At 45.4% G+C, this 13,921-nt stretch overlaps 1 protein-coding gene across 2 annotated transcripts in view; it reads left to right on the top strand.

Moving 5' to 3' along the window:
* Nucleotides 1–7,309: 7,309 nt before the first annotated feature.
* Nucleotides 7,310–13,921, top strand: part of PTPN6 (protein tyrosine phosphatase non-receptor type 6) — a 45,391-nt gene continuing 38,779 nt past the window's right edge. The window contains exons 1-2 of one of the 2 annotated variants that reach the window (XR_008315183.1): nt 7,310–8,118; nt 10,080–10,274. Coding sequence is in view for 1 of the 2 variants with exons in the window: in XM_053290801.1 (XP_053146776.1) it covers nt 7,970–8,118; nt 10,080–10,274 (344 nt within the window). In the remaining variant the exon portion in view is untranslated. The remainder of the gene's footprint in view (nt 8,119–10,079; nt 10,275–13,921) is intronic. The other variant, XM_053290801.1, reaches the window with a different exon arrangement.

Genomic DNA, 13,921 nt, shown 5'->3' with positions numbered 1-13,921 from the left:
AACCAGTTTGGTCAAATGGACCGGCCGGTCGGTTCGACTGAACCAGTTTGGCAGCAGACAGTTTGGCTTGAATTCAATTCGAATTCAAGCCGTATTGTGATTTTTGGTTTGTGCACACCCCTGTTCTGAAACTGGGTGCACATCTAGCCCAATATGGCAGGACTCTGTGTATTTTTATTTCAAGGAAATTGGTCAATCCTGTGGTTTTTAATTAATTTCCCCACTATGGTAGTAAAGCTGCCAGAAAGAGTTATCTCTATCCACAAACTACTTCACACCTCATGAAAGTGGAACTGTTATAGCTGAATAAAGGTGGTGAGGGGCACACAATTTTTTTTTTTACAAGTTCACCATGCTCAAGTTGGCTTGTGATCCACAAGGTTTGCATGAGAACTGTGAAGCAAGGGAAATGTGTTGTGATTTTAACGCCCCCCCCCCATTTAAATGCACTATATGTCCAAGTTGGTTTTGTGTTTGAACTGTGGAGCAAGGGACACGTGTTGTGTCTAGGGATGTGCACGAACCTGTTTGGAGGTTCTTTTACGGGCCTCCAAACAGGTTTGAACACTGGGGGAGTTCGAAGTTCGATGGCGGGGTTTATGTGTCTCACTTTAAGGGTGGTGGAGGGTGCACTTACCCCTCCCTTTGCTTCCCCCCTGCTGGTGCCTGGTATTTTACACATCCTACGGGGCGGCAGCGTACTTCCCTGCTGCCCTGTTTGCTCTTCGGCCAGAAGTGGCTGGAAGTAGCTGGCACACGCTCATGCACGTCGGGTAGGTGCTCGCGTGCCCAGCAGGCACACACGTGCCAGCTACTTCCAGCCACTTCTGGCCAAAGAGCAAACAGGGCAGCAGGGAAGTATGCTGCTACCCCATAGGACATGTAAAATACTGGGTGCTGGCAGGGGAAAAGTAGAGGGAGGGGTAAGTGCACCCTCCCCCACCCTTAAAGTGAGACACCCCCTCTCCATCGAGCCACCAGCACCTGGTTCCGTGCACATCCCTAGTTGCGTCTCAGTTAGTTTGTGAATGGTTAAGAAGCTGTGTGAATCCATTGGGGCTTTCATAGACTCTCCCCCTCATCCGCCAATGCACTCTGGCCCAGACGAGAGGACGCTTATTTTGCAGGAGGCCCTTCGTATGCCTATTAGTCCAGGGTCCAAAATTACCTCGCTGTACCTCTGAGTAATACTGCTACCATTTCTTCTTCTTGGTGAGATTTATTTTAAGAGAAAAAAGACTGAGAGATGAACATATTAGGTAAAAGTGGGTCTTGGGAAGCCCGGTGGCTACTAAAGGCAGGCCGTGAGTCTGTTGCTCTGTAGAAATAGAGGCTGGTAGATAGCCTTAGAAAAGTTTCCATTGTCTTTTCCATTTTGCTTCCTTGAGAACATGGCAGGGAGGGAAGTTAAGAGCTGTCTGGCAATTATACACATCAGAAATGCTAAAACAGTGCATTTGCTTTGCCTTATATGCAAATTGTATTGTATATTAGGATTTGAGAGTCACACTGATGTTTAGCAAAAAGGCTGTGAGCCGCTCTGAACCAGTGGGACAGAGCGGAATATACAAAAAATAAATAGATGGATAAATATTAGGCTTGGGAACCTTGAGTCTGTAATGCTCTTTTCTGCCTCACTTGGAAGCAGGGCCCTTTCCAAAATACTGCATTTTCTTCCCCCTGAATTTCCACTTCATATGAATGAGTTTCTGGGAGACAGTTTAAAAAGATAGTTCTGAGATGGCTTCCCAACATACCTGCATCATGCTGATTTTCTAAATAAATAAATAAAATAAGTATGTTCCTAGTTAGTTAATCAGTTCTTCTAATCCTGTGTTTGGACGCTGTTGGTCAAGAACAGAAGGACTTTTTACCTCCCAGAGTTTCCTTGGAAGGAAGCCTAGGAGCTGGCAGTAAAAGAAGGCTTGGGCTAAGTTCTCACTTGAGACATCTGAGGTTGGTTCCTTCCTCTGTAGCAGACCATCTGTCTGACTTTGATCAAGTCCTTTTTATCTCTGTGCATCATTTCTCCACTTGTACAGTGGAAGATGTGTGTGGACTTCTTGGCTTATCTTGACTTTCCCAGGTGTTTGGGGAAATTAAATGTATTCATGCAAAAGCAAAGGGGGCAGCACTGATTCATGGGTTCATATGTATCTGTTGTGTACCCCAAAAGGATGGCCCCAAAGAGCAGGGATCAGCTATTACTAACTGTTACTGTAATTATAACTGCACATGAAGAACCAGAGATAACTTACCATCGTACACATATAGAGTAACCACTCCATAAGCAAGCTGTTGATGCCATCCTGTCAAGCAATAAGGAGGATCTTACCACTCTTCTGCAACTGATCAGCAGTATGGGAAGCAGCCAGGGAGTGGAACAGAATTTTAGAGTTGGAAGGCCCTTGAAGGGTCATAGGAACATAGGAAGCTGCCATATACTGAGTTAGACCATTGGCCTATCTAGCTCACTATTGTCTACACAGACTGGCAGTGGCTTCTCCAAGGCTGCAGACAGGAGTCTCTCTCAGACTCTCTTTCTCTGAGTCTCTCTCAGCCCTATCTTAGAGGTGCCAGGGTGGGAACTTGGAACCTTCTGCATGTAAACAAACAGACTCATCCCAGAGTGGCCCCATCCCCTAAGGGGAAGATCTTACAGTACTCACACATGTAGTCTCCCATTCAAATGCAAACCAGGGCAGACCCTGCTTAGCAAAGGGAGACAATTCATGTGTGCTCACAAAAGACCAGCTCTCCTCCCCTCCCTCCTTTGCTAGGTCTTCTAGTCCGAACCCTCTGCTCAGCTCTGGAATCTTCTACAGTATCCCTGATAGATGGCTCTCCAACCCCTATTTGAAAACCTCTTGAAAAAGAGACCCCACCACTGCACTTAGCAAACTGTTCCACTGTCAAATAGCTCTTATGGTTTGGGAATGCCTCTTAATGTCTAGCATTGTAATTACCTTGTAATTACAACCCATCTGTTCTAGTTCTGCCCTCAAGAGCAACAGATAAGCCCACTCCTTCTTCCATGTGACAGCCCTTCAGAGATTTGAAGACTACTATCATATCCCCGCTTAGTCTTCTTTTCTGCAGGCTATTGGTGCAGCGGGGAAATAACTTGCCTGGCAAGCCAGAGGTTGCCGGTTCAAATCCCTGCTGGTATGTTTCTATGGGAAGCACCTATACTGGGCAGCAGCGACATAGGAAGGTGCTGAAAGGCATCATCTCCTACTGCATGGTAGATGGCAATGGGAAACCCCTCCTGGATTCTACCAAAGAAAACCACAGGGCTCTGTGGTCACCAGGAGTCGACACCGATTCGATGGCACAACTTTACCTTTACTTTAAACATACCTAACTTTTTCAACTGTCGCTCCTGGTTTCCAGACCCCCCCTCATCTCCTTTGTTGCCTTCCGCTGAGCCTGTTCCAGTTTATCAATGTCTTCCTTAAAAAGTAGTGCCCAGAGCCGGACACCGTGGTTGACATCCAGACTAACCCTCCACTGACGCACCAGAGTTTTCTGTTGCACGAGGGGGAAGGAAATCTTTCAGTGATCCTCCCCCCCCGCCCTTCTCTCTGCAACCTCCTGTGCATACTAAAATTATCTAGCTGCGAATCCCCCAACCCTCAGGGCTGTAGTTTCAGGAGGCTTCAAAGAGAAGAAGAGAGTGCCATAAATCATGCCCCCCCCCCGGCACATTGGAAAACCCTGGTGTGCTGACAGAGGGTTATCTGGGTCTTGGCCAGTCCTCCAAGTGAACTCTGACCAGTGCAGAACAGAGTGAAACAATTACTACTTTTGATCTGGACACTATGCCTCTGTTAATACATCCCAAGACCTCACTGGCTCTTTTAGCAGCTACATCACACTACTGGCTCATGTTCAACTTGTGGTTTTATGCTGCGGAACTTTGATCCTTTTCGCATGTACTGCTGCCAAGTCAAATGTCCCCCATTCTAGATTTGTGCCTCTAACTTTTCTTATCAAAATGCAGGATGTTGCATTTGTCTCTGCTGAGCTTCATCTTGTTGGTTTTGGCTCAACGTTTTGAGTCTGTCCAGATCGTTTTGAATCTCAATTCTGATATATTGACTACCCACTCCCAGCTTTGTGCTATCTGCAGATTTGATAAGCACCCCTTCAACTCCCTTCTCCACGCCATTTCTCAAAATGCTGAAGAGCACAGAGGTTGGGACAGAGCCTCCTTCTGGCACTTTCCACTTCAGTATTCCCAGCCGGTTGATATGAAGCCCTTTATTAGCAGGCACCGGGCACAGTTGTTCAACCAGCTGCGGACCTGCTTGGCAGTAGCATTATCTATTCAACAGCAAGGATCTCATGGGAGACTTTGTCAAATGCTTTGCTAAAATCAAAGTACACTAGGCAGGATCCACACCATGTTAGTCTTGACTAAGTTTCATTGAAACTAATGAAATTAACCATGTCTAACTTAACTCGTTTATTTCAGTGGTCCTTCCAGGCAGCAAAAAACTGCATGACACGATGAGTTTCTGTGCAAGCTGGAAGTGAGAGCTTACTCGCCCTCCACACACACCCACAGGCTTGCGCCTCCTTTCTCCGTGGTTTTCACGAGCTGTTCAGAAGGTCAGCAAGGACCTTGTGTGGTTTCTGCATTGCTACATGCTGGCCAGCTTTTGCTTTCCATCAATAATTCACCTCTTTCCCCTGTTTGCAGGGAAGGACTAATAAAAAGGAGTGGGTTATTCATGGGAAGCAAGAGCTGACTGGCAGGTGGCACTGCAGAAATCTCACGAGAGCCCTGATGCTGGTCTGAAAAGGCTGTGGGATCCTTCTGGGAAAGAAAAGACAAGTCTGAGGGAGTGTGTGGAGGCTGAGTACGTCCTTGTTTCCAACTTGCACACAAGCTCTTAATATCACACAGTTCTTTGCCATTCGGAGAGACCTTAAGTAGTTTGGCTCCTGTCCACCATGTTGACGGCATTCCCATGATCTACTAAAGGAGGAACAGCTTGAGCAAGCTGTTTGGCACCCATGGGTGAAAATGAGAAGTGGGAGGTTGCCTACCTGCTTGAGCAAGCTGTTCAGTGTTGGTTGGCAAAGGTGGGCACACAGGTGAAGATGGAAGGCGGAAGATGGGAGGGAGCCTGCCTGATCCAATGCATGGTTTGGTAACGGTGGGAGGTGGGGGCGATCCCAACAAAGAGGTGAGCAAGATGAGCTGTTCAGGCAGGCAAGAGAGGAGGTGGGAAAAGTTACCTCAAATAGCTCTCCATGATCTGTTGGCCTTTCGTAAGGCATGTAAGACTAAAATGTTCCGCTGGGTGTTCGGTCGCTGAGATAGCTGGTCATAGAGTGATCCTGTAATCCATGGTTATTATGTCATGTGGAATGAGTATTGTATGGGGTTGTGGTTTATGAGGTTATATAAGATATATTTTTATGGAATTGTGTTGCTGTGTATGTTATTGCTTGTAAGCCACCCTGAGTCCTATGGGAGTAGGGCGACATATAAGTCTAACTAACTAACTAACTACATAAATGGGAAAAGGTCTGCTCATAAGTCCTTTTTGGTGCCACCAAAATGAAAAGAAAAAAATGAGGGCCCTATGTTCAGTTATTTGAACACGGGCTCCTTCACACTGGTCCTTTCATGAGGTGAAGTGAGGCGATTGCCTCGGGCAGTGGATTATTGGGGCTGCAAAATAGCGCCCCACCACCATTAGGGGTGTGCACGGAACCGCGGAGCTGTGGTCCGGCACTGGCGTGGAGCGTTCCTTTAAGGGCGGGGGAGGGTTTACTTACCCCTCGTGCCGCTTTCCCCCCTCCAGCACGCGTATTATCTTTTGCAGTCAAGTGGGGGAAGGGGCGGCCCCAATTACTAAAGAGAATACACGCGCTGGAGGGGGGAAAGTGGCGGGAGGGGTAAGTAAACCCTCCCCCGCCCTTAAAGGAGCCCTCCACCCCAATCCCTCCGAACCCCGAACCGCCCATGTCCTGACCGGTCCGGAGGCCAGTAGAATGGCCTCCGGACCGGTCCGGGCACATCACTAACCACCATCAGAGTAGCTCTTTGGGACTGAGCTGACCCTTGTGAGCTTTGCAAGGAGTGCCTCCCTTCACACTCTGGGCAAAGCTTGAAAGAAGTACAAGAGGAGGCTGCTGGCCTGGCAACCCTCCCTCCCTCTCCATGCACTTTCAGAGCTTACAAGGGTTGATTCTGAAAAAGGGGCAGGGGACAAGGCAGCGTTTTGTGCCTTGCCGTAGGTGCCACAATACCTTGGACTATCCCTGGCGCCAGGTATTAGCTTCAAGCTAACTAGTCTGCAGTTTCTCAGATCCAACTTTCCCCGCGTTCTGAAGAGACGACATTTGCTTGTCTCCAGTCTTCCAGCACGTCACACACCTTCTCTGGGGGCTCTCAAAGATGAAAGACAGTGGCTCTAAGATCATATCTGCAAGTTCTTGCAGGTATAATTCTCCTCATCTCTCCGCAGAAAAATACTGACAACCGGCTTACAATTGGCGATGTGAGCCAAAGTTATGACTTGGTAAACAGCCTTTTTAAATTCTTTGTATATCATGTGCCTTTGAGAGATGGTGGCTTTTTTGCCATCCTGTATTTGGTGTTGGTGTTGGTTTTTCCACAGGTGGTAATTTGATGGTGAGTCTTGCGCTTGATACATATACTGTTTTTTAAAAAAGAACAGACCAAGAAATAATGGTGGCGGGGAAGGAGGGGACGGAAGGAGAAGAAGAGACCCAAAAGGAGAAGCAGAAGTACATGCATAGCAGCTTGCAGTGAAGAGCAGCGATAAGTTATATATGCTTCCTGTTCCTGTAACCGTGAACAGCAACTAGATTGAACTGTGTGTCTGCCTCTGTTCTGCCTGCCCTCCTATACCCCTATCACGGACAGACAGTGGACTAAGCCATGGAAAGCTGAGGGGCATTGGAAATGTATAAAGTAGATGGACAGAGGCAGGGAAGGAGCACACAGTGGCGCTGGGAGATCTCACCAAGACCTTAGACACTGACTTCTCCTTTATCGGCGGCGGTCTTGAAAGGAGCTTCTCCAATTATTGTTATTTCTTTTTCTTTCTTTCTTTTTTTAAACTGTTTTTTTTTAAAAAAAAATTTGGCCTGCTGTTCCCTGACGATAATGAGGTAAGGAGGGAGCTGGGAATGCAAATGGAAGACCTAGCCTTTGAAATATCTGCTCCAGGAACTAGAACTAGGAGGGACTATGCTCCATCTGTATACATGCAGGAGTATGTGTGTGTGTGGGTGAGTGGGTGGGTGGAGGGAGACCATTCTGTTAGTTGCGTCTGGCTTTATGGACTTGGTGCTGAGACAGAGTGGAGAACCTTCACTCTCAATGTCTGGCACTCTCCTCCTCCAACAAAACTGCCTAAGGACAGGTTCCCATATGTACAGAGTTGTCACCTAGTTTACTGGACTTGCTCCCGTGCTTTTACCGGCAGCCTGGCACACAGAAATGTAGCCGGTGAAACTTTTTGCATGATTTATCTCAAGCATCACCTGCTAAATTGCTGTGTGTCAGGCTGCTGTTATAGGTTGTAGGTTCTGAGCCAATGAAAAAGGTGGCAACCTTTTCAATTTGTGTATATCAGTTGATGACTGATGGCTGAATGTGTGAACAATTCCATTTGAAGCATTGTGTGTGAGGTGAGGTGAAGGTTCTGTTTGTGATGTTTGATCTGTGTTGGCTTGTTCACACATGCAGGTCACCATGATGCTGCATGGAGAAATAATGAACATGCATGTGTGAACCAGTGCTTAGCTAGAACTGTGGGAGGGAGGTGGCACAAGGAGAACTCTGCACACTTTTTGACCGCTCTTGGGTTGTGAGGGCGTTGTCCCCTTGAAGGGATTCTTGAGGGCACCATCCCCTTGAAGACTGACTTGTGCATACAATACCTTTCCTCCATCCTCTCCCAATTTACTGAGTCCTTCCTTTATGCTCCTCCCCCTCACTTCAAGCAGGTGGTTCCATCGTGACCTGAGTGGCATAGATGCTGAGACCTTACTCAAAGCACGAGGAGTCCATGGCAGTTTTTTGGCTCGCCCCAGCCGGAAGAACAAGGGGGATTTTTCTCTTTCTGTCAGGTAACTGGTCAGTTTTCTTTCTGTCTCCATTAGTGAACTGATGTCTCCATGGGATTCTTTGCTGTCCATCTATCCAGGTCTGACTTCTCATGAACAACCCTGTCCTGCAGATGCACAAAGGGCTGCCCACTATGATTTATGGATGTAATTTCTCTTGGGCAGGTTGCCATGTTTAGTTTTTAAATTAAACACTGAGGCAAATTGGAATTGGGGCTCCAAGGGCCAGAATGGAAGCAAGAGGTAGAAAAATAGAGTGGATAGGGCAAATGAAGAGGAGATGACGACACTTTTTTGAGATTGAAGCTAATCTCTTTTGAAGCTTGCTACATTTCCCTTAGGTTTGCCAGCTCTTGAAACAAACAAACAAAAAATCTGGAACTGGGCAAGGCCTGGCTAGGGATGGGGGCCAACTATTAATGTATGGGTCTCGGGGTACCCTCGCAGTTTTTAATAACTCCACCTGGGGTGTAGTCCAGTTAAAAGCTGCCTATTACATCTAAAACCAGAATAGCTGAGGGGAAATTCTGCTTAGTAATTGGCCCCCAAGCAAAAACAAACAAACTAAAAAACTGTCCAGAAAAGATCCCCCCCCCCGGTTTGTTAGCAGCCCCATTTCTCCCCCAGTTTTTCAAACAGGCTGGTTTCTGGGGAGTCGACAGAAGTTGGAGCAGGCAAACCCTTTTCCGTGGCCCGGGTCTGAGGTTGCAAACTTTCCCTCAGAGACTTCCTTGAATGGCTTATTTCAGCCTTCCTGTTCCTAGGCTGATGCTGGGGCCAGCTTCCATCTCCTTAGTTCCTCTCCCTGAATTGCCACTTGCTCCAGCCAGCTAGCTAGTGGTGTGCAAATCCTCCCACCCACACACCCTGAGAAACTTCACTAATGTTATCATATTATTTTCAAAATTCCTCAGAATTTTGAAACTCAAAATTCCTCAGAAGCTTAACCTAAGAAATTACCCCCAGATTTGCTTCAGATTGTACTCTGAGTAAAAATGTCAGTGTGGCAATTCTAATTCCACTGGTCCCTGCCTCACCTTAGAACTCTCGTGTTTGCTTCAAAAGGTGGGAAACTTCCTGCTGCTTGTGCTCAGAAGAGAGTATGAACAACAGCCAGAAAACTGGAGGTGGGATCCATAATCCATACACTTTCCCAGGCACCTGTTTCATTTCAGAGCCTCAAAATTGTGATGTGCTGTGGTTTGAAATGGCATTGTGGTTCAAACACTTATTATTACTACTACTACAGCTACTATGAATATTTATATACCACTTTTCAACAGTTCCCAAAGTGGTTAACACAGAGAAATAAAAATGAATAGAATTACCCTGCTAACTGAGCAAAGAAGTACCTTTTCAAAGTGGCAATTTTCTTTATTTACCAGGGGGAGAGCAACTGGCCCTATCCATCCCCAGCACTGCATCCCTCCGGTGGTTGTTGCTGGTGTCGATATCATGTTTCGTTTTTTAGATTGTGAGCACTTTGGGGACAGGGGAGTCATTTTATTTATTTATTTATATCTATGTACACCGCTTTGGGAACTTTTGTTGAAAAGTGGTAAATAAATATTCACTATATTCGTAAAAAGGCTCCCTGTCCCCAAAGGACTCACAATCTGAAAAAGAAACATAAGATAGACACCAGCAACAGCCACTGAAGGGATGCTGTGCTGAGGGTGGAGAGGGCCAGTCGCTCTCTGCCTGCTAAATCCCTGCTAAATCCCCACTTATAAAAGGTGCCTCTTTGCTCAGTTAGCAGGATATATTTCTTAATATATCCTGAGACTGAGCCAAAAGAGGTGCTGAGACAAAACCTGGTGAGCACAAGCTTCAGTTAACCCCTTTTTGTACTCTGGCCCACGTTTCTGGAACTCTGGAGTGAGGAGAGGAACAAGCTTAACCATGTCTCTGCTCTCCATTTTCGAGTGTCACCATCCTTTCTTGACTTCTGCTTCTCCTTGCAGAGTTGGTGATCAAGTGACCCACATCCGTATCCAGAATACTGGGGATTTCTATGACCTCTATGGGGGAGAGAAATTTGCCACTTTGTCAGAACTGGTGGAGTATTACACACAGCAGCAGGGATCTCTGCAAGACAAAGATGGAACCATCATAGACTTGAAGTATCCACTGAACTGCTCTGATCCCACAACAGAAAGGTATGGAGATTTCCTGCTGGTTCTGATGGGACCAGTGCTTTCTGGAAGTGCTGCTTCTGATGGGCCTTTGATCTCCCTCTCCTCATGGTTGCTTTTTACCCTTGAACCGCTCATGTACAGATAGATCCCCCAGGGCAGGGGGTATAACTGTACAATCTGCCTATTGGCAAATGGAGTTTCAGTGTCGGACTGACTTATATTTAGAAACTGGATTTCCTCTTCGGTTTCACTGCTATTTTTGGCTCACTGCCAAACATGGAAACTGTGGTATAGATAAGATGCAGAGATCTAGCATTAAATATGCAGTGGTGGACAATCTCTCTCTACAGAGATAAGCTTTGCCATCGTAACAGCCTTATATAAGATCCCTTCCTGCCTCCACTGCAACTCTGCAGATCATGTCTCTAGCACAGAATTTCCATTTCAAGCAGGTGGCTTTTCTAAATCCATTCTGCTTTGCATTCAGGTCTATGGGTGGAGGCGGAGCATTTGACGGCTCACATGGTACAGTTAGGTTCCCCCACCCCCAGGACAGACCTGGGCTCTCCTTGCAGGGGATCAGTATGTTTGTCTTCTCCGGTTTGGTATTATTTAAAAAAACATTTTGCATCCAAAACGCAGCAGTTGGTCAGGGAACCTGCTGCTTCCTCCCTTGCGGTTGGAAAGATCTGCCCTCCAGGCACTTACGAAAGCTCTAGCTGTCTCCTCCCTCCCCACCCCCTCAAGATTTTCCATCACGTGGTTTCCTCTCAGCTGGGTCTGCTGAGCTTAACTGTTTCCTTACTGCAGAGGAGGGAGGCCCACTCAGCAACGGCCAGCCCTGATCATTTTGCAAGTTTCAAATAGTGACAATAGCACCTCTGTGTTTCTAGACATCATTGTCTTTTTAGAGATGAGATGCAGAGGCATCAGGAGCCCTAGAAGTTCTCAAATGGTCATTAAAATGGGCATATTAGGCACTGCTTACCTGACTTTAATCCAAACCTGGCCTGCACAATCTGCAATCCTTGACTTGAATGCAGCCCACTAGGCTTGTACTGTGGCCTGCCAAGTTCTTTGATGACCGTTCGGCTTTTGTAGTCTCAGGAAGGCAGAATGTTGATGGAACCCCACTATGCTGCCCTGCCTGGGTAACGAGCTGCATTTGGCTTGATGGGTCACAAGCTGCACAAGCCCTGATCTCATCTTATCATTTTTCTTTCTATCGGTTTGAACAGCCTCATCTTGGGGAAAGAATGAGACCATCTCTCTCAGTCCTACCCCATTCTTATGACCATATCTATTTTTTGGCCCTGATCCGTATGGTCTGTTTCATTGTGACTTCTCATTTGCTGTTGGCTTTCATGCATACAATGATTATGTTTAATTTCCTGAAATAGTACAAGTTGTTCTAGTAAGAACTAATCTGCCTACTGTACTTTCACTATCTACAACGGGACTAAATTTGATTCAAATCGAGGTCCACAAGTTAGATCTCTTGCACCTCAAATGTTCATGCGTCTGCCATCTTGGATTGGAGTGGATGACATCATTACAAACAACACCATTGAGGTGTCCCTGTGTGTCGTGACATGGTGTTGTTTGTAATGATGTCATCCACCCCAATCCAAGATGGCAGACGCATGAACATTTGAGGTGCAAGAGATCTAACTTGTGGACCTCGATTTGAATCAAATTTAGTCCCGTTGTAGATAGTGAAAGTACAGTAGGCAGATTAGTTCTTACTAGAACAACTTGTACTATTTCAGGTACAAGTGGAGTGAATAGTACAACTTGTGAATAGTACAACTTCTACTATTTCAGGTACATTTTGGTACAACTGTACCAAATTTGGTTCAGATCGATTAATCAGTCTGCAAGTTAGCCCATTTGCACCTCGAACCTTCATGCACCCACCATCTTAAATCGGGGTGGATGACATCATCATCATCATCATCATCATTATTAATAATCAAATTTGTACACCACCCCAAACTTTCATCTCTAGGTGGTTAACAATAGCATAAAACAAGTTAAAAACATATACAAAAACTTAAAACAATTTCACAAACTATGCCGCTGAAGTGTCCTACTACTATACCCGATTTGGTTCATATTGGTCCAGGTGTTGCGAAGTTGATGGGTGGGGTGGGGTGGACGACACACACAAGGACACATGGAATGCTGGATGATCTCATAACCCTACTGGAAAGTAGGCTAAAAATGAAGATAATGCATTATTAGATTGTACCAAATTTGATTTGTACTGAATCTGCAGTATCTTCTTAAAATAAATAAATACATGAAACACAAACCCTGTATTACACCTTCTGCTTTGCAGAAAACTAGAGGATTAAGATGTTGTTCAGTGCTGGAGGTCACAGCTCCTAGTCAGCTAGCAATTTAGTGGTCCAGCCAGTAAAACTGGGTTCTGAGAAATGAGCGGTACTGAAGTCTGAAAAGCCAATAAATTCCAAATTCTGCCAGACTCCACCCATGATCTGTCAGGATCTGCTCTTGCCTCCACATTTAACTTTCCTGATTCCTCCATCTCCTGAGCCTGTCCAGGGAGCTAATATTTCAGAAATCAAATTTAGCATCCTTAATTACAGTTAAAATAGTCCAGGGTAATTATCATTGTAAACTCATACTGCAAACATCTAAACATCTAAACGAGATTGTTTTAATGACCCCACCCCATGGGCCAGCACAGCCTTATCCCCCAGTCACTATTACCCAACATAGACTCCAAGTGACGCACGCAAAAGTTTAAAATAAGTCAGAATTTTATGAGAGAATATCTGCAACAAATTAAGCCTGTTGACTGATCAAATCTTAGTTGACTAATAATCTGCCTATTAACTGATTAATTAATCAATCACATTTATGTTTGCAAATTACAAGTACCTCACTGTGGGTGCAAATTACAAATACCTCTCACTATGGATATTTTACATATCTTTAATATTTTATTTTTCAATTCTTGTTACAGTAACATACTAAAACCAAAACACCGTAGCCTCAAAAAGCAAGTGTTCCTTTAACTTGCAGTTCCACTAATGAATCAATAATTTTTTAAATCTATCAATTAAAGCTTGCTCTCCTACTAAATGATTTCTTTAAAAGGATCTTTTTAGGCTTTTGGTCAAACCAAATAAGACAGACACAAAATGAGTTCTGCCTTTTATCTGACACAAATTAGTTGTTTAAAATAGTGCAACTTCTATAGAATAAATCAAGAAGAACAATTGTTCAGAGAAAAAAATGGTTGAGGTGCAAAACCTTATGGTCATGGCCCCACATACAAGAGGGCCATCTAGATAACTCTAATTCCCGTGCATCAGTATGCATTACACTTTGCACAGTATAACCACTCTGTATACCCCCTCTATTTAATGCTGGTCTGTGACTATAAGAAAGATGATTGATTGAGCCAGTGTATTGGTAGCAGTTCTGAAGTCCCGGCTATCTCCAGTCTTTTGTGTTGAGTCCTTTAGCCAATGCTGCTCCCCACTGGTCTGTTGGGCTGCCAGGGTCACTTGCATGAGGGCAGAGTGAGCTCAGTTAGCCAGATGGATGCAGACTTTTCCTGGCATATTGGGAGAATGTGCATTTTCTGCCCCGCCTTGCAGTTCTTGTTTTTCACTATCCCATTGCTACTGCTGAAT

Source organism: Hemicordylus capensis, chromosome 2 (genome assembly GCF_027244095.1).
Source record: "Hemicordylus capensis ecotype Gifberg chromosome 2, rHemCap1.1.pri, whole genome shotgun sequence".
Classification (NCBI taxonomy): Eukaryota; Metazoa; Chordata; class Lepidosauria; order Squamata; family Cordylidae; genus Hemicordylus; species Hemicordylus capensis.
The sequence above is the reverse complement of the archived record's forward strand: the minus strand, read 5'-3'. Positions and strand labels throughout refer to the sequence as shown.